The sequence below is a fragment of the Piliocolobus tephrosceles genome, chromosome 11 (genome assembly GCF_002776525.5).
Source record: "Piliocolobus tephrosceles isolate RC106 chromosome 11, ASM277652v3, whole genome shotgun sequence".
NCBI lineage: Eukaryota > Metazoa > Chordata > Mammalia > Primates > Cercopithecidae > Piliocolobus > Piliocolobus tephrosceles.
This window is the reverse complement of record NC_045444.1, coordinates 18,898,854-18,926,487: the sequence shown is the minus strand read 5'-3', so window position 1 is coordinate 18,926,487 and position 27,634 is coordinate 18,898,854. Positions and strand designations below refer to the sequence as shown.

Genomic DNA, 27,634 nt, shown 5'->3' with positions numbered 1-27,634 from the left:
AGAAGCACTCATTGTAGAAGTTTGAACAAAACACACTGGGGCCTATCGGAGGGTAGAGGGAGTGGAGGAGGGAGAGGATCAGGAAAACTAACTAATGGGTACTAGGCTAAATACCTGGGTGATGAAATAATCTGTACAACAAACCCCATGATATACATTTACCTGTGGAAGAAACCTGCACTTGTACCCCTGAGCTTAACTCCTGCAATAAAAGTTTAAAAAATAATAATAAGTAAGTTTGAAGACACAGAAGCCCAAAGAAGAAGAAAACCACTCATGATACTACCTTTTGGTCCATATCTGAATCAGTGGGTCTAGGCAACTTAACTGTCCAGAATAGGCAATGCTCTCTGGCTCTTTTATCCCACCTCACTCCAGCTCAGCCAAGGCATTCCCTGTCCCTTCCTTTTTGTCTGATAACATCCTTTCCCCATTTTCTTCCTCTCAGAATCTTCCAGCAGCTTCAGCGATCAGTTCCCTTCCAGAGCCACACATGTCTCCATCAGCTGTTGTCCCTGAGGGGAAGGTGGGGGAATGAACAAGGCATGAAAGTCCCCAAGTCTCGGTCTTTTATTTACAAGGCCATAACTCTGGAATCTTCCAGAACACCACCCATTTCAAATATGTTATCCTGTCAGACCGTAAGTGCCCTTGAACTTAACAGACCACAAAGTATTTGCAGATTCTCTCCTCAGGACATAGTTGCCACAGCTATCCCATTTGTCTGTCATCTATCCATAACCTTCTTAAAGTAAATGTTTATTTGAACTGCTGCAATTTCTCCCGGGCAATTTTCTGGCTTCTATTTCTAACACTCCAGGGAAGCCGCCCTCTTTGATGCCCGTTTTTCTCATCCCTTCGCGCCTCCCAGAAGGCGGCAGCTCTCCCGAGTAGCGTCTCCCGGGAGGTGGTGCGATGCTGCCCTCTCCTGGGCAGCCGCCTGCCTTTCTCTCGCCCACTGGGAATCTTCCCTCCCCAGGCCAAGGGCCGAGAGTAATTCAGTAACCGTTAAAATTGTGAACACCATTAAGCCTGAAAGAGCTAACGAAAGAAAATAAATCCCGAAACCCTTCAGAACGGTCCTTGCAGTCCTCCTTCGACTTTCATAGACTTCAAAGCCAAGCTCTTAGAAGCCTAATGGTGTCCCAAGCGCCTTCCAGGAGGTTAAATATTTCATTTATTCTGCTCAATTTGGAGATAACTCACCATTTGGGATGTTAGTCATTCTTTTAAACTTGATTTGCAATATTTTTAGTTTTCATATGGGAGCCATAATACTTATGAGGCATCTCCACTAAGTTATTTCAGTTTTAAGCTTTTAACAACTTGAGTTACAAATTTGGAAGAAGCAATTCTCTTCCTGATAAAATTTCATGTCACAGTTGGTAGAGACTTCAGTTGAGCTAGCTACTCTTTCTAGTCACAAATTCTGAAATAAAAGTGTTTTGGATATTATTGTGCATTATATTCATTTTAAATATTGGTTTAAATCTCTTTAAATGGGCTGGGTGCTGTGGCTTGCGCCTGTACTCCCAGCACTTTGGGAGGCCAAGGTGGGCAGATCACCTGAAGTCAGGAGTTCAAGACCAGCCTGGACAACATGGTGAAACCCCGTCTCTACTAAAAATACAAAATTAACCGGGCATGGTGGCGCGCACCCGTAATCCCAGCTACTCGGAAGGCTGAGGCAAAAGAATCGTTTGAACCCGGCAGGCGGAGGTGGCAGTGAGCCGAGATCGCGCCATTGCACTCCAGCCTGGGTGACAGAGTGAGACTCAGTCTCAAAACAAACAAACAAACACAAACAAACACTATTTTCTGAGAATATAACAGACACAAATCTTGTAGACTAGAAATTGAGCCTATACATTTACTCGTTTCATGAGTGAACAACAGAACCTATTCCCTAAAACTAATGGGCTTAAAAATATTTTAATACAGTATAAATTCATCAGGATTTATAGTTGCAGGTATACAAGAACCTACTCTTGGTTGGGTTAAAAAGGAAGGGAAATTTGAAAGATATTAGGAAGTTCATATACCATTGAAAAACCAGAGGAGAGGAACTTTCTTGGTCCACTCATGCTGCCAAAACAAAATACCATAGACTAGGGGGCTTCAACAGCAGACATTTATTTTCTCACAGTTCTTAAGAATGGGAAGTCCAAGATCAAGATTCTAGCAGGGATGGGTTTCTGGTGAGGGCTCTCTTCCTGGTTGCAGATGGCGGTCTGTCCCCATGTGGTCTTTCCTCTGTGCACACACAGGCAGAGCACAAGTGAGTGAGCTCTCTTCTTAGAAGGACACAAATCCAACTGGACCAGGGCCCCACCCTTGACACCTCATGTAACCTTAGAGGCCCCATCTCCAAATAAGCCACACTGAGGGGTTAGGACTTCAACATATGAATTTGCGGTGGGGGACACAAACATTCAAAACATCCAGTCCATAACAGGAAGGCTCTAGATTGGATTGTCAGGAAGAATTCCCATAAATGCGTTTCAAAACTGGCTGCTACTGACCCCCCCAAATCATGCCACCTCTGCCATAACCAAAGAGCCGCTCCCACTATCAATGTAAGAATCTCCTCCCTCTGCTGGTTCCCCCATCAGCACACAGGATGCCTGCACCTTATCTTTTTTCATGTAACTCACATACGTCAGTCTCTCAAGTAAGCTTTCTGAATCTAACAGCACAGAAGGCTGGAAATACAGTTGTTATTTTTTTTTTTTAAGTCTGTGTTGAGCTTCACAATTTAGGAAATCATCAAAACGTGAAGATGGCATCAAAATATTTTGAATCTCCATCCTCACAATCCAGACAGATACGCACATTCATTTAAATAGAACAAGGACCCCATTGATATATGCACCTATTAAGTACCCACAAAAATGTAACAAATGAAATAAGGAGAAAAGGAAAGTGAGGCTTTTCTGGAGAAAATAATTTTTCTTAATTGAAATCAGTTAGGCTGGGCCAGATTCTAAGTTTTTATTTTAATAATGGCTTTGACACTAACAACAACAAATTAATGATCATTTTCTGATTGGTTATGAATGTCATTTTCACCTCTTCTATAAAGAAAATACATTCGTGGCTATGTTGAAATGTTGCCTTTTAATCTCTCTCTATGGTAATATTTTCTGATAGGGTTAATTGACGCTCATTACGTGAAAAATGCGCTTAGATAAGAGCAAGTGTTTTCTTTTTACCTGTGACAATGCGTCGTCTTCCCTGGCCTACTGGGTAGCTCGAGAGGCCTTATCCATAGCAACCTCAGCAACTCACAGTATTCAAGAGGCAGAACAAAGAGAACATTTGTATGTTTCTAGAGGACTTCAGAATCAGTGCATTCTATGATCTTTTTTCAAATTTAGGACCAACAATTAGGACAGTGGCCCTTAGCTCTTAACAATATCTTGAAAGGCAAGTAGGTTTTCTCTTACATGTGCTTATATTATATCATTGTTTCTTGGTTTGAAAAAGAAGTCAGCTGATGAACAGATTTTAAGCACATTAAATTTGTTTGAAAGCATTCTGGATCTATTAATTCTTGACAACTGCAAAAGTATAGTTGTCCTTAAATATGGTTCATGTGAATACAGTCAGTTTTCTAATTTTCACAGCAAAGAACTAAATACATTTAGCTTTTGTGCCAGAACATTCTTTTCACTGACAGTTTAGTTATTAGGAAAGTATGCTGTGTGTTTTTCTCACTCTAACATGTCAGCTAGGTGTTCGCAATCAAGGATGACTACAAAAATGTTGTGAAAGACATCCGTCTTCCTTTCAAGTAGGAGAACGACCTTGAGCATGTCGTGCAAACTCACTGCTATCAGTTTCTTTGTCTCTAAAATGAAAGGCTTGGATTAGGTGACCTCTAAGTTCCTTCCAGCTCAATAATTCCAAGCCTCTCATTTTGTGCTACACAGTGTGGTGATAGGCTCTTTGAAAACTGAAAAAACAATGGACTATTCCAAGGAAACTTCATTTTTAGACAAGTGTTTCATGCAATTGTATAGTATTAGAAAGCATGCAATCAAGTTGTCTTATTTGAGAAACGTTAAGAAAACCAAAGCTAGCTACATTTTTATGGTAGCACAAAACATAATATTGGATGACAATGATAGTAAACACTATTATCATTTGCCTGATGGTAAATAAAACTTCTCCGTTTGGAATTTTTTACAGTTTTTTTTTTTTTTTTTTTAATGTACTTGTTTCGTTAAATGGCACAGGTATAAAAATTGAACAACAAAAATGCTTTCACTATGGTAGCTCCTATGTATTACAAACAAATATATCCAAAGTCTTTTAAAATAATAAAAATCTACTAATTTAGATAACGGTGACAGCTATTAAGCAACTTTCCCAAGGTCACCCAGGAAGTGGCAGAGAAGGGATGTCCGAGTCACACTCTAAGCTTATCCTCCCCGTGATACTCCTTCCCCAGCCTTCAATTAGTGGAGCTCATATAGCCATTGCTCCTCCAGGCACATGCAGATTGAGTGAATAAATGGCTCTGACAGATAAATGGATAGAAATGAATACCGGGACAAACATTGCGTCTTCCCGGAAGGACACTTCTCTCTGCACCCACATCACCACTTGCTTCTATCACAGTGCTTATCTCACTGCATTCTGTATTTTCTTATCAGCTCTACTAGGGCCCCAGCTGCATCTTGTTTATTTCCCTGTTTTCAGCACAAAGTGCTGGGCTTGGCATATGCTTAATAAAAGTTTGTTAAATGAAAAAAAGGAATGAATGAACACACCTTAAAGAACAGGCAATGTCAGAGTAGTTCACACTAGTTTTTTACATAAATTTGCTTGAGATCTTATATTGTGAGCAAGCGCATATTCTATAAGTTGGAACTTTCTGTCTTAAGGGTTATTCTGGGAATTATTTCATGGAACGACCAAAATTACAAATGCAAGCAAACATCTTTGGTGTTACATAAATTATCGCATTGAATCCTCACAATAGTGCTGGGAGATAGGTGTCATTACACTTTATAGAAGGTGGTCCTGTTTTCTTCATCCTGGGGACAACATAGCTTGTTATACAACTTTATTTCACATCTGTAAAATATTATTATATGTTTTTTTTGCTCTCTAAGCAAGCATTTATTTAGGATCTATCATATTCTGAACAGGAAAGATACAGAGATGGCTAAACCTCAGCCCCTGGTTAATATCCATTTTGTAATCATTAAGAAGAGATTAGCCAAACAAATAAAGTATGTCTCCTGCTTTCCACTGGAATTCATTACTTTCTTCCTTCTACTACTGTGATATGTTTCTATAGGTGTTGAGATCACTGTGACTTTTCCAAGAGATGTCAGTCCTCCTCAAGAAATGATCCAAGAAGACTTAAAAGAAAAGAAGTAAGGAGTATTCTTTGAATTATCAGATTTGAAATGAAGTATGAAGCAATGATACTCATGTGGCAACCTACATTATTAGTAATTCAATCCATAATAATGCTTAAAAGTAGAGGTCGCAATAAATAGTATGTGGCAGAGGCCAGATCATAAACACTTTGGCTATGTGGGCCATATGGTCTCTGTTGCAATGATTCAAATCTGCAACTGTTATTTGAATGCAGCAACAGATAATTTGTAAACAAAGGACTGTGGCTGTGATCCAATTAAAGCTACAGAAAAAGGATGAAGGCTGGATTTGGCCGCTGGGCTGTAGTTTGCTGACCCTAGTGCAGGGCAGAGCTACTTAGAATGTGGTTCTGTGGTCCTGTTACCAGTCCATGATAAGGTCAGGACAGGCTGTGAGGGTGACTATTAAAAAAGTTACAAAGCAATTTGGCAAATAACTTACGTTCATTGATTGGGTAGTAAAAAAAAATGAAGCTTATTTTTTGCATGTCTTTTATTTTTCTTCCATTTTTATGGCAATTCACTTATATTTTACAAAAGTATCAGTTCACAATGATTGGAAAATTTAAATGCCAGTTCTTCATCAAAGATAGTTTGAGAAGCACTGGGCTAGTCAATGCCTGTGGAGATAAAAAGGTGCATCCCCCATTTCTGCCCTTGGTCTCTGATTTCTCTGTGCAAGGAAATGGTCATTGGGAAAATGAGAGTGAGCTGAAACCTAATGCATCCAGGTGAAGGTACAGAGGGCTGAGGAGGCCGGGAGGAGTCGGTGGGTGGAGATGTCTTACCCTCTCAGGATTCAGCCTTTCCTTTCAGCAGCACCATTTGGAAATAGTTCTTCAAACTTTCTAGTGATGTCAGGCTGGACTGAGAACTGGAGATTCAGAGGATGTGGCAACCGAGTTTTAAGTAAAACATTTCCCTCCCCCTTTAGTCAGATAACCTCATCGCATCAAGAATGGGCACAAGCACATGCAGTTCCTCATCCAAATGAAATTGAGATGGTGGAGCTCAGGACAAACACGCTGACCATGCGGCCCTTACTTTTGCAAAAAGAGGAAAGTTCCAGGGAGCTCTGCGATGTGAACTTGGGCTTTTTGCTGCCGAGATCTTGTTTAGAACCAAACATTTCCAAGTTTGTAACCGGAGAAGATGCTCCTCATTTTCTGAAGGAGCAGCAAAGAAAATCTGAAGGTAAGTTGAACATTGAATTCCACAGTGAGTCCTTTCGGTCAACAAATATTTATGTATTGTGCCAGGCACTGTTCTAAATGCTGGAGATATAGCAGTAAACATATCAGACAATAACCCCAGCCCTTGTGTAATTTACATTCCTGGGGGCCATGGGGGTGTGGGGCAGACAATAAACTAGTAAACAAGTAAAATGAAGGATGGCATAATGTTCCAGCAGAAAGAACACTATATGTGCAAATGTTTACATATTTGTTCAAGGAATAGAAGACAAATAGTTTGAGAATATCTTATTGTTTAGATTATTTCATTGCTTATTTCTTTAAACATTTCAGACGTTATTTTATAAACTATATTTGATAATTTCAGTTAACAATATCCTACTGATTTGCACTATGGTTGACTTTTTTTCTTGAGTGTTTGAAAATCTTCATTGTGAGCTCATATTTGGTTGATGTTTATCTGTGAGAATCTTGGGGGCCCATGCTGTGGATGCCTTTGGCCAGAAGTATTGAGTTTACTTCTACCAGGTCCTAGGGTCGTTATGGACTTGAGTCTACTTTAGCCTTACTCCTGGATCCCCAAGTTAATGTGCAAGTCTAAGAGCCTACTTCCAACTATATTGAGCCCAAGATTCATTTGTTAGATAGCAGCACTGATGCCAGCATTTCCCCCTGTGGCAACATTGTCTTTGGTATTTGCTTACCACTGTCCTCAACCAACCAGCCAAAACCACCAGGAACAACCTTATAATCCAACAAGTTACATTCATTGATTTATCACAATGAGGGAGACTGCATGCCAGCGGAGCTGTGAGGCATCTTACCAAATAAAAAAAAAAGAGAAAGAATAATTATTATGGGTTTTTAAGAGAAGGATACATTTTAAGTGAAATTTAAATGAAGCAGTGCTTAAATTTATGTATTTATTTATTTATGAGACGGAGTCTCGCTCTGTCGCCAGGCTGGAGCGCAGTGGCATGATCTCAGCTCACCGCAACATCTACCTCCCAGGTTCAAGCAATTCTCCTGCCTCAGCCTCCCAAGTAGCTGGGACTACAGGTGCATGCCACCACGCCCAGCTAAGCTTTGTATTTTTAGTAGAGACGGGGTTTCACCATGTTGGCCAGGATGGTCTCGATCTCTTGACCTTGTGATACTCCTGCCTTGGCCTCCCACAGTGCTGGGATTACAGGCCTGAGCCACCGTGCCTCGCCTAAAAATGGTTTTTGATTTCATTATGCTAAAATGTGTGTAACATAAAACTGACCATTTTAATCATTTTCAAGTGTACAGTTCAGTGGCATTAAGTACATTCACATTGTTGTACAACCATCACAACTATTCATCCCCAGAACATTTTCTTCTTGCAAAACTGAAACTCAGTGCCCATTAAACAATAGCTCTCTATTTCCCACTCTCCCAAAGCTTCTGGCAACCACTATTCTATTTTCTGTCTCAATATGAATTTGACCATTCCAGGTCTTTTATATAAATGGAATCATGCAATATTTGTCCTACGTCTGGCTTGTTTCATTTGGCATGATGGTGAAGCAGTGTTTTGATGGGCTGTATGTAAAAGAGTTCATATGAAATCTGGACTGTGAAGTGGACCTAGACTCTTGCTCCTTGAAGTTTACAAAGTTAGTTCCCAAATCTCGATAGCGTTTTTTGTTTGTTTGTTTTGTTGTTTTTAGACAGGGTCTGGCTGTGTTGCCCAGGCTAGAGTGCAGTGGCATGATCTTGGTTCACTGCAACCTCTGCATCCTGGGCTCAAGCGATCCTCCCACTCTAGCCTCTTGGGTAGCTTGGAGTACAGGCACATGCCACCACGCCTGGCTATTTTTTTGGTACAGATGGGGTTTCACCATGTTGCCCAGGCTGTTACTGAACTCCTGGGCTAAAGTGATCCTCCTACCTTGGCCTCCCAAAGTGCTGGGATTACAGGCGTGAGCCACCGTGTTCAGCCTCAACAGCCTCTTTCAACCTCATATCTTGCCACTCTTCCTCAGCAGTATGATAAACTTTAGCACACTATTCCCTAAACATGCATGTGAATATTTGCACCTACTGTTCCTTCTGCTGAGGCATTATGCCATCCTTCAGGTTCTGTCTTAGAAACCACTTCCTCTGGAAAGTCTTCCTGAACATCCCAAAACTGGGTGAGTTGCCATTTCTTTGTTCCCCTATAGGATCCTGATCTTACTTACAACATAGCACTAATCAAGCATAATTGTCACTATTTGTTTATGTGCTCATCTTCACCGGATTACAAAAGTAAGAATCATTCAACCTCCACGCACCTGGCATCATGCCTGGCACATAGCCATTACAAATACACTTTTAATTAATAATAAATAATAATAATAATAATCAGGTCCGGGGCAGCACTTTGGGAGGCCAAGGCAGGCAGATCACTTGAAACCTCAAAAAAAAAAAAAAAAAAAAGAAAAGAAAAGAAAAAGAAATAAGAAGTACTGGCTGTGCATAGGCACACGCCTGTAACCCCAGCACTTTGGGTGTCTGAGGGAGGAGCACTAGCTTGAGGCCAGGAGTTTGAGGGCAGCCTGGGCAACATAGGCAAACTCCACCTCTAAAAACAGTACATATATAAAAATAAATTTTAAAAATTAAGTGGCTGTGGTGGTGCACAGCTACCTAATAGCTCAGCTACTCGGGAGTCTGAGGTGGGAGGATTGCTTGATTCCAGGAGGCCAAGGCGACAGTGGATGATGATTAGTCCATTGCACTGCAGCCTGGGTGACAGAGTGAGACCTCATCTCTTAAAAAAAAAAAAAAGTACAGCTAGTACAAGACTGTTTCTTCTAGTGTATGCTTTCATATTGCTACATATCATGTTTAGAGTGGTATTTATTGATTGTCCAGTTTGGGCTTCATCTGTTAAGATTTATTACTTTTACATTACTTACCTCATACACAAGCAATGCCCAATTTTCCCAATCTTTGTGTTTGTTTGTTTGTTTATTTATTTATTTATTTATTTATTTATTTATTTATTTATTTATTTATTTCGAGATGGGAGTCTCACTCTGTCACCCAGGCTGGAGTGCAGCGGCACGATCTTGGCTTACTGCAAGCTCCACCTCCCGGCTTCATGCCATTCTCCTGCCTCAGCCTCCCGAGTAGCTGGGACTACAGGCGCCTGCCACCATGCCCGGCTAATTTTTTGTATTTTTAGTAGAGACGAGGTTTCACCATGTTAGCCAGGATGGTCTTGATCTACTGACCTCGTGATCCACCTGCCTTGGCCTCCCAAAGTGCTGGGATTACAGGTGTGAGCCACCGCGCCTGGCCTGTGTTTATTTTTTTGAAATCAATATTCAATGTCTCTGTTATTATGACTAGGTAAAGTATTATTTGCAGCTGAGCTCCATAGTGTGTTGACTACATTTCCTCTCCTTTTAGACATTGTATTTATCTCAGCATTAGTAATAGCCACTTCATTTCTTCATTTACTTTTTGTATATCTGTTACTAATTCATCCCATCCTGGGTATTGCACCTGTAAAACAAATCTCAATACAGGTGATTAGATATCAGGCAATCTGTTGGTTCCTTTTGTTTTTGAAGACATTGCTCCTGGACCCTCCTGGCCTCCAGTTTTACTCCGCACCACCTGCTCTCTGGATCTACTGCCCAGCCGCCCATCTGAGATTCCCTTCGCGTCATCCTGGGAATTCCCTTGCCTCCTTGCTGTGTTGAATCCCTGTGTACTGGATATGTGGCTTAATCTTCCTTTCCTTTTTTTGAGACAGAGTCTGACTCTGTCACCCATGCTGGAGTGCAGTGGTGCGATCTCAGCTCACTGCAACCTCCGTCTTCTGGGCTGAAGCCATTCTCCCTCTTCAGCCTCCTGAGTAGCTGGGACTACAGTCATGCACCACCAGGCATGGAGTCTCACTATATTGCCCAGGCTGGTCTTGAACTCCTGGGCTCAAGTGATCCACCCACCTTGGCCTCCCAAAGTGTTGGGATTACAGGCTTGAGCCACCTTGCCTGGCTTCCTTGCTTTACTTAATCCTCATTTACTAGGGCATATTTCCCAGCAGCTTCTTGAGAAAGGGTACATGGAGAATATGAATGACAGAGTTGTTTGTTTATTGTCTCTAATTCTTCTGAGCTCCTTTCTTTCTTTCAGTTTGATATGTTCTCTGTATTTTCATATTGGAGCATTTCCCTACATATCAGTTGAATCTTGTCTATTTGTATCTAAAGGGTTTCACTAAAAAGTTCTGTATGTTTGAGTGAGCTTGTTGAATGGTCCTCAAAGGAGTTGAATAGGTGGAGAACTGGACGATTGGTAGAGGGGTTCCCAAGTGTCAGCTTGTATAGATTGATGGATCTTTTCTCTCGGCTAGTTTTCCCCAGAGAGAGAATCCAAGTGCCTGCATACAGGTTATTAGAGGCAATGTTCTTGGCACTGAATGGGGTTCATATTTCAGTGTGTACACTTCTCCTTAATCCTCATATTTTCACTCCAGCACCCCATTTCTGCTCTCAGCCATATCCAGCTCCTTAGCATCTTTGTTTCAAGCCCGCCAGGGAGTAAACTTCCAGTCATCTGCAGGAAAGGAGAAGAGTAACTCCTCATAGTGGACAGGGCAGGGAATCTGGGACTTATTCCAGCACAGACTTATGAGCACCCTCTCGTTTCAGTCTTGCCTGCATCCCTGTCTTCGGAAGTACCTTCAGTTCCCATTCCTGTCCGAGATTCTTATTTCTGGTTGGGCTCTCCCCTTGCAAGCATTGGGCAGAACACAGAAAGCTGACAACTCAATCAATTGTTATTCATCCATATAGTTTTCTCTGTCCAAAATGTTGATATTGCTCATCTGTTGTTTTATCATTTGGGTGTTTTTATTTTTTTGTCCTTATTTACACATTTTTTAATTACTGTGATTTTAGTGTGATTTGTGGAGGGACTGGAGAAAAGCTTGTAAATTCAATCTGCCATTTTTAATTGGAACTCTGTACTCATTTTATTTTATTTAGTTTTTTGGAGATAGGGTCTCGCTCTGTTGCCCATGCTGGAATGCAGTGTTGCAAACATGGCTCACTGCATTCTCGATATCCCAGGCTGAAGTGATCCTCCGCCACAGCCTCCTGAGGAGCTGGAAGTACAGGTGCGTGCCACCACACCTGGCTACTTTTAACATTTTTTGTAGAGATGGAGTCTCACTATGTTGCTCAGGCTGGTCTCTATACATTTAAAAAAGGCTTTGACTCATATTGTCAAGTTACCTACCAGAAAGATCTTGCCTCTGCATTTCCACCAGAAGTCTTTACCCCACATAATTCCTGACCAATATTGGATAATATTTATCCAAATATTGATAAGAATACTTGAAAGAGGTTTTAAAAAAAAAAAAACTCAGGATGTTATCCATATGTACCCAACTATAAATTATATTCAATTGTATTTCTGGATTAACTTCTAACATCTTTTCAATGAAAACCTCAACCTCTGAAATGCAACCTCTGGGGGCAAAGAGCAAAGATCTGTCTTTCCTGCTCACAACTATAAATTGCCATCTTCTGGGACAGTGTTGGCCACTCAGTAGGCACTCAGTAAATAATTGTTGAGTAAATGCATTAAGAATGAAGTGGGGGTGCCATGGCCAGCTGTGTCCAAGGGGAATGCCTGTGGCCCCTCCTGTTGGGGTCCTCTTCCTAGGTGACTTGTTTTTCACCCGGGAGTGGCTTTTCTACTGTGTTAAATCTTAAAGAAGTCTTTTTCTCTCTGTGTGAAACTTCAGAATGACAGCCTGTGGCTGAAATGGACCTACAGACATTTGTTTGACCCTCACAACATTGAAAAACCAGGGAGGGGAGGTCAGTCCCAGTGGCTCACACGTAGAATCCCAGAACTTTGGGAAGCCAAGGTATGAGGATTGTTTGAGCCCAGGAGTTTGAGACCAGCCTGGGCAATATAGTAAGACCCTGTCTATACAAAAAATTAAACATATAAAACTTTCAAATAAATAAGCAAGGGTAGGGGAAGGAGATTTCACATAAAATCTGCAGCTTTGGCCAGGCATGGTGGCTCACGTCTGTAATCCCAGCACTTTGGGAGGCTGAGGTGGGTGGATCACAAGGTCAGGTGTTCAAGACCAGCCTGGCCAACATAGTGAAACCCCGTCTCTACTAAAAAAAAAAAAAAAAAAAATACAAAAAATTAGCCGGGCATGGTGGCAGGTGCCTGTAATCCCAGCTAATCAGGAGGCTGAGGCAGGAGGATCACTTGAACCCAGGAGGCGGAGGTTGCAGGATGAGATCATGCCACTGCACTCCAGCCTAGGCGACAGAGTGAGACCCCATCTCAAAAAAAAAAAAAAAAAAAAAAAAAAAAAATCTGCAGCTCTCTGGCTTCTCTTGGAAGATCTAGCAGTGCTGGATTACACATCCGGATTGGATGACATCACTGAGAGCTGGGTAATGATGCCCCTTTAGTTGGGGCATATGATCTCCATTTACTGCTGTGCCTTCCTGTCCCACTTCATCCATTTCTGTGACCTGTTTTGACCCTGGAGACACTGGAGCTTTTGGCTTCAGCTTTAGACAGTCCAAACTATGCAGAGGTGGTGGTGGTGGTGTGTGGGGTTTTGGGGATCATTCTGACTTTTTGGTAATAAGAGAACAACTTCTAGGTTTTATTCTACCTAGTAAGTCCCATCTCATTACCTGGGTGAGTGTTCCTCACACTCACCTTCAGCGTTCATGGTTGATCTAGTTTAAACAACTGTTGGGAGATACTTATACAAGAATATTTTCACATTTCTGCACAGCTCAGGCTTTCTAAGCAAAAAACACTAGGAAACTAGTCAGAAGATGATTGAACAGCAAAAACGCCTCAGAAGTTAGTGTATTGCTCCAGAGAGGTTTAGAGACTGATTTCCCCAAAAGCTGTTTGCTTATATTCTAGGGTAATAAAACATAGAGGCACCTTTCTCCTGGAGGCATTTGCTTACCATTCATAGGAAAGTTCTCTCTTTCTCTGGAGGGAAAGATGGGCTAAAGTGCCACCCACCCAATACACCCCCTGAGTCTCATCATTCCAGGGCTCCCTCCTGTGATGCAACTCTACCAGCTACGCAGGTCGACAGCCGGCTCTCATCACGTTGCCCTGTGAGGAACTGGGATGTGGGGAACTGGCATTACAATGTTCTGTGAGTGATAAATGGTCTGCTCTGTGGTCCAGAGATCTCAGGTTTTCTCTCAGAATAGAGATAGAAATATAAAACAGCAACCCCTGCTAGTGGCAGTAGCCTGAAGTTTTGCGTAATGAGTTCACCTCTGTGTGAGTTCCACAGGGGAAACCTCCAATATCTACAACTTTTCCTGAGACCCCTTAGCATCTGTACTACTTCACCCCCAGACTCTGGCTTGAGACTGTTTTCTCTCTGCTACTAAGAATATCCAGTTATTTTTTTTCTTGTTGTAGAGTCTTCGACCTCTGATATGAAGTACAGTGGCCAAAGCATCGAGGTAAGATTGGTGCTAGCATTATTGACTGAGAATTAAAACCAAAAAACTCTATCAACTAATTTAGAATCAAATCCTCAGCAATTACAGTTGACCCTTCAACAATGCAGGGGATAGGGTCACTGATGTCAAAAATCCACACATAACCTTTGATTCCCCTAAAACTTAGCTATTTATAGCCTACTGGTTTTTTTGTTCTGTTCTGTTTTGTTTTGTTTTGTGTAGAGACAGGGTCTCACTGTGTTGGCCACATTGGTCTTGCTCCTGGCCTCAAGTAAGACTCCCCTTTAGCCTCCCAAAGTGCTAGGATTACAGGTGTGAGACACCGCACCTGGCTGCAATAGCCTACTGTTGACCAGAGCCTTACTGATAACATATACAGTTGATTAACACACATTTTGTGTGTTATATGTATTATATGCTGTATTCTTACAAAAAAGCCAAGAAAATAAAATGTTATTAAGAAAATCATAAGGGACCAGGTGCGGTGACTCAAATCTATAATCCTAGCACTTTGGGAGGCCAAGGCAGTGGATCACAAGGTCAAGAGATCGAGACCAGCCTGGCCAACATGGTGAAACACCATCTCTACTAAAAGTACAAAAATTAGCTGGGCGTGGTGGCAGGCGCCTGTAATCCCAGCTACTCGGGAGGCTGAGGCAGGAGAATTGCTTGAACCTGGGAGGCAGAGGTTGCAGTGAGCCAAGATCGCGCCACTGTACTCCAGCCTGGCCACAGGGCAAGACCCCGTCTCAAAAAAAAAAAAAGAAAGAAAGAAAGAAAGAAAAAAAAAAAAAAAAAAACAGCAACAACAACGAAAGAAAATCCCAAGGAAGAGAAAATATATTTACTCTTCATTAAGTGGAAGTGGAGCAGCATAAAGGTCTTCATCCTCATTGTCTCCATGTTGAATAGGCTGAGGAGGAGGAACAGGAGGGCTTGGTCTCGCTGTCACAGAGGTAGCAGAGGAGGAAGAAAATTCACATGTAAGTGGACTTGCACATTTTAAAGCTGTGTTGTTCAAGGGTCAACTGTATTTCTTGGAAAAACAACAACTCACATGTAGTTCCTAGAGTAGCAAATCATCCCCGGGAAAAGTATGCCTTGCCAGGTGCAGTGCTTTTCTGGAGTGTTTCTGTTCTCTACATAATGAGCTGAATAGCTCCCTTAGACATTTTTTTTTTTTTTGAGATGGAGTCTCTGTTGCCCAGGCTGGAGTGCAGTGGTACAATCTCAGCTCACTGCAACCTCCACCTCCTGGGTTCAAGCATTTCTCCTGCCTCAGCCTCCTGAGTAGCTGGGATTACAGCCACCTGCCACCACGCCCAGCTAATTTTTGTATTTTTAGTAGAGATGGGGTTTCACCATGTTGGTCAGGCTGGTCTCGAACTCCTGACCTCAAGTGATCCACCTGCCTTGCACTCCCAAAGTGCTGGGATTACAGGTGTGAGCCACCACGCCTGGCCAGACATATTTTAATTTGTCTTTTTTCAACCTATCTAGAAATTAGGCAATTATTTTTTCCCCCCAGTGGTGGAAAGGTTTTCCTGGTTGTCTAATTTATAAGTTTTTGGAAAGATACTTGCAATTCGTAGTTTCTCAACTACCTGACCCTTCTTTTCCTACGAGCCTTTGAGAAATACTTACGCATAGGTACTGCTTAGCATTGTAAAAAGAAATTTATTGACCTAAAAAAATATAATGGCCATTACTAGGCAGATGGTTAAGCACTGGGTGAATCTGCCTTTATTTCCTAAGTCATTTTAAAGAAATGGGGAAAATCATCTAGACAGTAAAACTGGGACCTACACTACATCTCATCTACTTTTAATGCCTAAGTTTCTAGAGTCAAGTTCCATTTCCTTCCTTCTTACACATACGTGGCGATAGAATGAAAATTAAACATATATTTCTCAATTACTACCCATGACCCATGCCTTTAAATATTGCGATATAAATAGGTACTGAATCTGTATACACAGGAAAAGACCACAATGAAAAGAAGCAGAGTTAAGGAGTTCATAAGCTTACTGCCCACAAAGCTTAATACTATACATTGGGTTACACTGACCTCTACAGGATGATAATAAAAACTAGCTTAGTTTGAAAATAGAGGGCAAAGGAGAAATGAAAGCCATCCATTTTCCACAAAAATGAAATTTTGTACATTTCATTCACAAAATAATTCAGCAAGATGATGGTAAGTAGTTGTGTTTCAGATACAAATTCTAAGTTAGTCAATAACTGGTAATTTTTGAGGTATTTTAACAACAACTTTAAACTGTTCTGAGTGGGATTTCAAAAATCTTAAATCAATTCTATGGAAAGTAAAAGGAAAAAGGAAGAGAAATAAAACACTTCTTATCTTAAATTTTTACCATTTACATTATAGGGCCTTCGTTTAAAAATATATAACCATGAATATTTGCATCTATAATAATTCTGGTTTTAAAATGTGTTGTTTTGCAGCACACCAACATGGCACATGTATACATATGTAACAAACCTGCACGTTGTGCACATGTACCCTAGAACTTAAAGTATAATAAAAAAATACATATAAAATAATTTAAAAATTGTTTTAAAAACTTTTTAAAAAAAAGTGTTGCTTTAAATTGGTTCTAAAAAAAAATTGGGAATGAGGTTTTAGTTTTAAAAATTGTGATCTTTCCAGGCATAGTGGCTCATGCTTGTAATTCCAGCATTTTGGGAGGCAGAAGTGGGAGGATTGCTTGAGGCCAGGAGTTTGAGACCAGTCTGGGCAACATAGAGAGACCTCGTCTCTACTAAAATTAAAAAATTAGCCGGGCATGGTGGCACACGCCTGTAGTCCCAGCTGCTCAGGAGGCTAAGGTGGGAGAATTGCTTGAGCCCGGGAAGTCAAGGCTGCAGTGAGCTGTGATTATTCCACTACACTACAGCCTGGGTGACAGAGCGAGACCTTGTCTCAAAAAAAAAAAAAAAATTCGTGATCTCCAGGCTAGCTTTGTACTTTAAAAGCCTTCCTTAAGAGGATATTATAATCTCTTTAGACTACTTTAAACCAGTTAGCATGATATTTATATATGTTTCTGCATTCATAGCTTTTTCTCTCTTTCCTTTTAGTTCCCTCTGCCACCACTGTCACTCTTGCCCACACGATCTGGTGTTCTTAGTATCCCCCGAAATCACAAGTTTCCAAAAGAGAAAGAAAGAAACATTCCAAGTCTCACATCTTTTGTGCCTAAGCTCTCAGCATCTGTTCGTCAACCTGATCTTAGCCCGACAAATAAGCCTCCAGGAGCCCTAGTTAAGGTGTTGATGGATTCGACTCTCAGGTCTTCTGATGGCTTCATTTGGTCAAGAAACATATGCTCTTTTCCTAAGGCTAACCATCACAGACAATGCCTGGCGATGGAGGAGAACTGGAAATCCAAGGAAATAGAAGAATGTAACAAAATTGAAATCACCCACCTTGAAAAAGGGCAGTCTTCGGTGTCTTTTGAGAATTTGAAGGAAGGCAATATTCCTGCAGATAGGGAAGAGGATATTGACTGCCATCGTAGTAAAACGAGAAAAGCTGAAGAAGAGAACTCTCAATATCTTTCATCAAGAAAGAATGAGAGGTCAGTAGCCAAAAACTATGAACAAGATTCAGAAATAGTATGTACCATTTCAAGCAAGTTCCAAGAAGCCCAGCATTCAGAAATAACTCCAAGCCAGGATGAAGAGATGAGAAATAATAAAGCTGCTTCAAAAAGAGCTTCATTACATAAAGATGAAGCAACGGAACCAAACAATATTTTAGAAGAGCGTACTGTACTTAAAAGCTTATCCAATGTATTCTTTGATGACCCCATTGATAAACTCCCAGAAGGTCGTAGGAGCATGGAGACAAACATAAAAATATCAATAGCGGAAGGAGCCAAACCAGAAATGAGTGGGATGGTGCCTCTTATCCACATCACCTTCCCTGTGGATGGAAGCCCCAAGGAACCAGCAATAGCCAAACCAAGCCTCCAAAAAACAAAGAGAACCATTCATAACAACCATAGTGTCAACATACTTGTACACCAAGAAAATGACAAGCATAAGATGAATTCTCATAGAAGTAAGTTGGATTCAAAGACTAAGACAATTAAGAAGACTCCTCCGAATTTCCTGATTTCTACTGAAGGTCCCATTAAGCCTACCATGCATAAAACCAGCATAAAAGCACAAATTTTCCCTGCTTTGGGACTTGTTGACCCCAGGCCTTGGCAATTGCCCAGGTTTCAAAAGAGAATGCCACAGATAGCAAAGAAGCAATCAACTCACCGGACTCAGAAACCTAAAAAGCAATCATTTCCTTGCATATGTAAAAATCCAGGAATACAAAAGTCCTGTGTTCCTCTCTCTGTTCAACCCGCACAGCCAAGACTAAATTACCTAGATCTTAAGTATAGTGATATGTTCCAAGAAATCAATTCAACTGCTAATGGACCTGGAATCTATGAAATGTTTGGGACCCCTGTTTATTGTCATGTGCGAGAGGCTGAAAGGGATGAAAACAAGTATTACCGTGAGATATGTTCGGCTCCATCAGGCAGATGTATCACCAATAAATGTCGATCTTCGCACAGTGAGAGGAGCAGCAATATCAGAACAAGACTTCCTCAGAAAAAACCACATATGAAACCCCCAAAGACTTCATTTGGCATTAAACAAGAGCACAAAGGCTTAATTTCTAAAGAAAAGAGTTCCAAGGCTGTACGTAGCAACCTACATGACATTGAAAACAGTGATGGTATTTCAGAACCAGACTGGCAGATAAAGTCTTCAGGAAATGAGTTTCTATCTTCCAAAGATGAAATTCATCCCATGAACTTGGCTCAGACACCTGAGCAGTCCATGAAACAGAATGAATTCCCTCCTGTCTCAGATTTATCCATTGTTGAAGAAGTTTCTGTGGAAGAGTCTATGGGCGATAGAGACATTTCTAACAATCAAATACTCACCACAAGCCTCAGAGATCTGCAAGAACTTGAAGAGCTACATCACCAGATCCCATTTATCCCTTTGGAAAACAGCTGGGCAGTGCCCAGTGAGAAGAATTCTAACAAGTATGTACAGCAAGAAAAGCAGAATACAGCATCTTTTAGTAAAGTAAATGCCAGCCGAATTTCAACTAATGATCTAGAGTTTGATAGTGTTTCAGATCAGTCTAAAACACTTGCAAATTTCTCTTTCCAAGAAAAACAAGAAAGTGCATCTTCCCAGACATATCAATATTGGGTACATTATTTAGATCATGATAGTTTAGCAAATAAGTCAATCACTTATCAAATGTTTGGAAAAACTTTAAATGGCACAAATTCAATTTCCCAAGGAATTCCGGACTCTGTAAATAATGAGGAATTGACAGATGAACTATTAGGTTGTCTAGCTGCAGAGTTATTAGCTCTTGATGAGAAAGATAACAACTCTTGCCAAAAAATGGCAAATGGAACAGATCCTGAAAACCTAAATCGTATCCTCAGTCAGAGAGGAAGTACCCCAAAAGAAACGGACAGAGGGACAACAAATGTCAAAATGCAGGTTGGTAAAATTAGAATCCGAGATTCATTGGGGTGGGAAGGACCTCAGAGATAATCTGGTTCAAACCCCTTATTTTCAAATGAGGAATTATAAACCCTAAACGATTAAATAGTTTCTTCAAGGTCTCATTGTTTGATCACAAGGTTGGAATTCAGGTCATCTGACTCCCAGGCTAAGATGTTTCCATTGTGCTGCCTCACTTCTGGAATTTAGCTAGCTTGACATTGCAATGAAATCAGTTTGGTTAAATTAATTTAGCAAAACCATTAAAATAGGTCAGTATTTTATTCAATGATGACATTTTCAATCAACAGCATATCATTTCCAACTGTCAGCAGAGAGATAATTATAGGCAAGACATTGCTCTAGGTATATGAGATAGAAAGAAATGAACATGGCTCCAGAAGTGGCTCACCATTTTGTTCATATGAAGACATGAAATGTACATTTCTCAGAGTCCCAACATCTGAGCATTTGCTGTCAGATGAGTCACTACTTTAATGCAAAATTATTGTTGATGCCTACTGTGTTTCCAGCAGTGGGCCAAGAACTAGGAGCATAGTGCTGTACAAGACTTGGCCATTGTTCTCATGGAAGTGTAAGCAAAAATCCTGAAATAAGATTTTAAAAAATTTTGTTTGGCATAGGAGTGGGCATGGAGTGGGGAAGAAGATCAACAGATAGTTGGGTTTTCTTTGTTATCATTTTCACTAAAGTACACGAGCCTCCCAAACTGAAATTTTAAAGACGGAAACAGTAGTTAAGCTGAAATATTATTTATTGAACACTAACTCAGGTTATAGTACAATACATCCACACCGTATCAGGATCAGGAATAATTTTTTTTTTTTTTTTTGAGATGGAGTCTTGCTCTGTTGCCCAGGCTAGAGTGCAGGTGGCACGATCTCGGCTCACTGCAACCTCCGCCTCCTGAGTTCAAGCAATTCTCCTGCCTCAGCCTCCCGAGTAACTGGGATTACAGGCACTTGCTACCATGCCTGGATAATTTTTGTATTTTTAGAAGAGATAGGGTGTCACCATCTTGGCCAGGCTGGTCTTGGAACTCCTGACCTCATGATCCACCTGCCTTGGCCTCCCAAAGTGCTGGGATTACAGGCGTGAGCCACTGCACCTAGCCAGGAATAATTATTTTAAATAGTTGGTCAGAAGAACATAAAAGGTAAAGAATTATCCCGTAGCTTCCTGGACTGTTTGCTAGAGATACTAGTCTGACTTCCTGCAAGTCTGACTTGTAGATAGTAAACTGGCTTCCTGGTTTGGTTACTGTAGATAATGGGTTGATTTCCTGGGTTGGTTGCTGCACACTGTGGGTCAGAGTTCTATTTTTATATATGGTCTGGCCATTGTTGGTTTGTATATTATCTCTCAGTACATATGTGTATGTATATATGTGATGTATATGTGTGCATGTATGTTTATGGATTATATATCATTTATGTTTATGTGTGTGTACATTTGTGTGAACACATATATGAATGTGTGTGTATGAGTATGTGTGTCTCTATGTATGTGTCCAGCTCTGTGTATGTTTCTCTTTCTGAACTAGTCTGTGTTTAGGAGCAAGTTGACCATGATAATGGGAATTTTGAGGAGAGTTGACGTTAGGGGGCTGAGGAGATGGCACACATTAACATATTCTATCATGATAGGGACCTTGTGAAAGATCATTCTCAAAAGACAGTGGTTAGTAGCTGCAGGCTCACGTGGGGCCTGAGATGAACAGGCCTAAGATCTCCTCCTATAAAATATACAGAGCAAGATGTGGTTTTAAAATATGTATAATTAACAAGGCTGAAGTACACAGCTAAGATACACTACGTGGTCATTTGGGGGAACGATGTGTCTCTAGAAGTTACCTTTAGGAGTGGCCACAGATGGGAACATTTGAAAAGAAGACTTTACTCTCACCCCTTTCTCTCCATCCCAGTGACTTGGTTTAATGGTCATCTTTCCTTTTGTCTCATTCTTCCAGAGGCATAGTAATGAGCTCAGGATATATGACAGGGAGGAGAAATTTCTCATCTCAAATGAAAAGATGACATTTTCTGAAAATAGTTTAAAGTCTGAAGAACCTATCCTATGGACCAAGGGTGAGATTCTTGGAAAGGGAGCCTATGGCACAGTAAGTTAAACTGGAAACTTGAAATCAGCACTCCCCACCCCTCCACAGTCCCTCCCTCCGCCCCTCTCACTCCCCAGTCATCCTCCCTGCTTCCTCTGACAAGCGTTCTTTTACTAAGAACTCTTTCAGTTGAAGTAACAGAAAATCCAACCACTGAGGGAAAGGACAGTTACTGCTTTATCCAATCGAAAGGTCTGGAATGGGTCAGGCTCTGGGCTCAGGTGGCTTCAGGAGTCAGACGGTGTCATCAGGATCTGGTCTCTCTCTCTGTCTGGGTCTTTCTCAGGCACATATAGTGATACAATGGCCACTGCATTTCTAGCCTCTCATCCTCCCAGGTTCAAGTCCAATGGGAAAGAAGTATCTTCCTTTGATCGGGTGCAGTGGCTCACGCTTGTAATCCCAACACTTTGGGAGGCTGAGACGGGCAGATCACGAGGTCAGGAGATCGAGACCATCCTGGCTAACACGGTGAAACCCCATCTCTACTAAAAAAATACAAAAAATTAGCCGGGCATGGTGGCGGGCGCCTGTAGTCCCAGCTACTCGGGAGGCTGAGGCAGGAGAATGGCGTGATCCCGGGAGGCGGAGCTTGCAGTGAGCCGAGATCGTGCCACTGCACTCCAGCTTGGGCGACGGAGCGAAACCCTATCTCAAAAAAATAAAAATAAAAATAAAATATCTTCTTTCAACAGCTGAATATGTTACTGGAAGTTTGGAGAATCATTGGTAGATGGCAAAAACAAAAGATGTTCCTTACATTTTGTGAATTATGTAAGAGATCTTGGAGGGTAGGGGGTGAAGACAGGTGGGTACAAACATACAGTCAGATAGAAGAAATAAGTTCTAGTGTTTGATAACACGGTAGGGTGACTATAGTCAACAACAATATATTGTGTATTTCCAATTAGCTAGAAGATTTGAAATGCCCCCAACACAAAGAAAATGACAAATGTTTGAGGTGATGGATGTCCTAAACACGCTGTCTTGATCGTTACACATTCTATGCATGTATTAATACATCACATGTACCTCTTAAATATGTACAAACATTATATATCTAAACCCTAGCACTTTAGATAGTTATTTACATAGATGAGTAAAGAAAAGGCTGGCCCCCAAATAAGACTTGTGCTGTCTCCAGATGGGGACATTTCAGGAATCAGTGAGAAGATAGGAAGACACAAAACCACTGAGATTACATCACAAGGGTGATTTCCAGGGCCTGTCTCCTTCTCACTCCAGAGAGCTTGGGAGCTAAACTAGCTCTGTTTTACGTATTGTCAGGAGCTTTTCCAAACCACCATCTCATGTAGTCATCATAGAAATCTGGAAGGTAGGCCGGGTGTGGTGGCTCTCGCCTGTAATCCCAGCACTTTGGGAGGCTGACGCAGGTGGATCTCTTGAGGTCAGGAGTTCGAGACCAGACTGACCATATGGTGAAACCCCATCTCTACTAAATACAAAAATTAGCCAGGTGTGGTGGCACACACCTGTAATCCCAGCTACTCAGGAGGCTGAGGCATGAGAATTGCTTGAACCCAGGAAGCAGAGGTTGCAGTGAGCCCAGATCATGCCACTGTACTCCAGCCTGGGTGACAGAGCGAGACTCTGTCTGAAAAAAAAAAAAAAAAAGAAAAAAAATGCTGTGAGACAACCTGGGCAACATAGCGAGACATGGTCTCCACAAAAATACTTTAAAAATTAGCCTAGTGTGGTGGTACATGCCTGTAGTCCCAGGTACTCAGGACACTGAGGCAGGAGGATTGCTTGAGCCCAGGAGTTTGAGGCTGCAGTGAGATATGATCAGGGCCACAGCACTCCAGCCTGGGTGACAGAGAGAGACCCTGTCTCCAAAAGAAAAAAAAAGAAAAAGATAGCACGGTGGCTGTACAAAAAGTACACACACATACACACACACACACAAAATTAGCCAGGTGTGGTGGCACACACCTATGATTCTAGCTACTAGCTATTCAGGAGGCTGAGGCGGGAGGATTGCTTGAGCCCAGGAAGTTGAGGCTGCAATGAGCTGTGATTGTGCCAATGCACTCCAGCCTGGGCAACAGAGTGAGACCCTGTCTAAAAGAAAAAAAAAGAAAAAGAAATCTGTGAGGCAGGTATTGTTACCTCAGTTTTACAGATGAGAAAAACTGAAGTCAAAAGATTAGACATTTATCCCAAGTTATACAGCTGGGGAAAAATGAAGCCAGGATTCTAGCCAATTCAAGCCACTTTAAGCCAATATGAAATCCATCCACCATGTTTCTCATACCCATCTTGGCTCCACTGAAACACTGAATTTGCTTAAATACTTTGCATTTAGGAGGGGAGGTATCAACTTAGAGAAAGACAAGGGTTTAGGAAGGGAAGGGAAAGTCAAGTGTCACCTGAGGCATTTTGTGAATAAGTTATGTCATTCATTTAATAACAAGGTATTATTGGTTTGCTTCTAGGTATACTGTGGTCTCACTAGCCAAGGGCAGCTAATAGCTGTAAAACAGGTGGCTTTGGATACCTCTGATAAATTAGCTACTGAAAAGGAATACCAGAAACTACAGGAAGAAGTAGATTTGCTCAAAGCACTGAAACATGTCAACATTGTGGCCTATTTGGGGACATGCTTGCAAGAGAACACTGTGAGCATCTTCATGGAGTTTGTTCCTGGTGGCTCAATCTCTAGTATTATAAACCGTTTTGGGCCATTGCCTGAGATGGTGTTCTGTAAATATACGAAACAAATTTTGCAAGGTGTTGCTTATCTCCATGAGAACTGTGTGGTACATCGTGATATAAAAGGGAATAATGTTATGCTCATGCCAACTGGAATAATAAAGCTGATTGACTTTGGCTGTGCCAAGCGTTTGGCCTGGGCAGGTTTAAATGGCACCCACAGTGACATGCTTAAGTCCATGCATGGGACTCCATATTGGATGGCCCCAGAAGTCATCAATGAGTCTGGCTATGGAAGGAAATCAGATATCTGGAGCATTGGTTGTACTGTGTTTGAGATGGCTACCGGGAAGCCTCCACTGGCTTCCATGGACAGGATGGCTGCCATGTTTTACATCGGAGCACACCGAGGGCTGATGCCTCCTTTACCAGACCACTTCTCAGAAAATGCAGCAGACTTTGTGCGCATGTGCCTGACCAGGTAAGAAACTGAAAGCAAGAGGAGGAAGACAAATGGCCAGAGATTCCAAGTGGCTGACATTTCCCTTGCAATTTATGGCCCATTAAAAGCTTTGTTTTGGTTATGAAGTCAAGTAGACAGTGATTTTGTGCTGAAAGTAATCATAATCAGTCATATTGGGTAATTGTGTTCATTGTTGTATCAGGGTATAGGAGGCAATGCTTCAAGTAGAAAGTGTCTCCATTAAATGTCTTATTAAGTTCTGTTAATACTTGCCCAAATCAATGGGTTTGCAAAATGTGTTAAAGATCTACTTATTTACCAATGAGACATCTTCCTAGGAACTGGCTAGGGTGAAATGACATCACCTCGCATTTAAAGTGAGGGGAAACATTTTGAACCAAAGAAACAAATGTCTAATTGGAGTTGAAATCTCCAATTTCAACGTCAAGTTGGGGAATATTTGGTGAATCATAAAAGCCTTAGAAAATTGTCTGTTTTTAGCTGGGCGTGGTGGCTCAAGCCTGTAATCCCAGCACTTTGGGAGGCTGAGGCGGGTGGATCACGAGGTCAGGAGATCGAGACCATCTTGGCTAACACGGTGAAACCCTGTCTCTACTAAAAATACAAAAAATTAGCTGGGTGAGGTGGTGGGCGTCTGTAGTCCCAGCTACTCGGAGGCTGAGGCGGGAGAATGGCATGAACCCGGGAGGCGGAGCTTGCAGTGAGCCGAGATCCCGCCACTGCACTCCAGCCTGGACGACACAGCCAGACTCCGTCTCAAAAAAAAAAAAAAAGAAAAGAAAAGAAAATTGTCTGTTTTCCCCTTCATTATCTTCTCTCATATCTATGGAATTAAATTCTGGGTAAAATGTTAGAACTGTAACTGTAATGTAATGGAGATGAACTAGTGCTATGATTTTCAAATTTTTAGCCAGGTACTCTCTGCTCATATGAAATCTTAAATCAAAGAATAAAATAAAAGCAGAGAGATGACTCTAGTTAAATTGTGTACCCATGGGGTGGGGAAGAGTTAAGGAGTAGGGCTTTGAGTGCTGGAGCCCACTCTAGGATATTGCACAGCAGCCCCGAACCCACCTACCTAGCAAGGCTCAACTTTAGTTGGAGGACAAGAAAGGCCTGAGACTCAAAGTCAATTTTCTGTCTTTCAAGGAAGTGTGCCTTCTTATCCCTCGATGAAAAACTCCAGGGTCCCATCTTTTAGCAAGCACATATGGCAACTCCCAACACCCAAGGGCTTCATTCTGCCTTTCTGAATGAATCTTAGCATCTCAGATTCTCCCTCTCTGCCAATGAATGTGCCTGTTTATAAGTCTCTGTCTCTCTCTCCTAGCAGGTGTGTATCAGTCTGTCCTGGCTGATTTCAGGATGATTACATGGGCCAGGGCAGGAATGCCACTCCAGGGGTATAGTTTTTGGCATTACTAGATGCAGAGATCCCTTAGGTTTCCAGTGTGGATTTTGTGGACAAAGCCCCAGTCACCGAGCTGCCCACCCTCTCCCCAAAAAAACAAACTGCATGAATGTGTTGGAATATCATATAGACCAGTACTAGCTTTAGAGATTTGTGTTAACTCTTAAAACTATTGTAGTTGCTTTGTTCTGAATTTAACAATTACCTATATTATTGACTCACAGCTAGAAACCACTTGTTATTCTCATTTTCTTTCAAGTTGTGATTAAACACGCACACACAAAGCGCTTTAAAGAGAAATGATGGAATCTTCTTTTATGGCTCTCCTTTTGAACCATTGCTTCATAAACTAAGCAATGTACAATTCATACCACTAATAATAAATTAACAGGGTTATTGTGAAGGTTAAGTGAAATGGTGCATGTAAATTGCTTAGCAGAGTGTTGGGCACAAAATTAGGAGTTTACAGTTAATGATCATTAGGAAGAATACTAACATAACTTACCTAATTAGAGTCATATACAAGTATATAATTACCTTCTAAAATTCTATGGCAAAGACCCTGAGGTATATTGATATCTCACCTGATATCAATAACAATACTCCTTGGAGATATGGATGGCCAGAAAATAAAGGGCGAGGCACTCTTAAAGATTCAGAAATAGAGGTAATCAGGCATAGACTAAGAAAAGTCTAAATAAAACAGAAATGAACTTGGGGAAGCTGAGAGAAATAAGCATGGAGCGGGTACTCCTAGGGACAGACCAAGTTCTGGGAGGTCAGGCCAAGGAGTTTAGCTTTGTTGCATTAGGCAGTGAGGAGCAGGGGGCTGCAAAAGATTTGGGGTAGAAAAGACCATAAAGAAAAGGGTCTGTGGGAGGGCAAGTCAGATGGCAATGTATTGAAAGGCCTGGGATGGATGCTGCTTGAGACTAGAAGGCTCTGCAGAAATCTAGAGCTTGGATGCTGATGGTGGTAAAGTAAAGTGGGATTGTAAAGGATTCCAGAAAATTTCAGAGAAAAGGTGAATCAAGACTTGGTAATGGAGCAGGATGATAGGATTTCATGTTTTTGAGTCTGGATAATGAGAGAAATCACAGTTGTGAGAGAAGAACAGGGGAGGCAGCTAAACCCTTCCCACCCCATATAAGGAGACATTTGAAGCTATGAAATTACAGCTCAGGAGAGCAATTAAGATTGGAAGGACACATTTAAAAATCATTATGACAGCCAGGTGCGGTGGCTCATGCCTGTAATCCCGGCACTTAGGAAGGCCGAGCTG

General features: G+C 41.5%; 1 protein-coding gene across 5 annotated transcripts in view; it reads left to right on the top strand.

The window, feature by feature from the left end:
* The window catches only part of MAP3K19 (mitogen-activated protein kinase kinase kinase 19), a 58,759-nt gene that overhangs the window by 18,623 nt on the left and 12,502 nt on the right, over positions 1-27,634 (top strand). Inside the window, exons 4-9 of one of the 5 annotated variants that reach the window (XM_023193768.1) lie at positions 5,309-5,387; positions 6,328-6,587; positions 14,045-14,088; positions 17,191-19,641; positions 21,635-21,784; positions 24,241-24,938. In XM_023193768.1, the coding sequence (XP_023049536.1) occupies positions 5,309-5,387; positions 6,328-6,587; positions 14,045-14,088; positions 17,191-19,641; positions 21,635-21,784; positions 24,241-24,938 (3,682 nt within the window). The remainder of the gene's footprint in view (positions 1-5,308; positions 5,388-6,327; positions 6,588-14,044; positions 14,089-17,190; positions 19,642-21,634; positions 21,785-24,240; positions 24,939-27,634) is intronic. The other 4 variants (XM_023193771.1, XM_023193770.1, XM_023193769.1 and 1 more) reach the window with 4 other exon arrangements.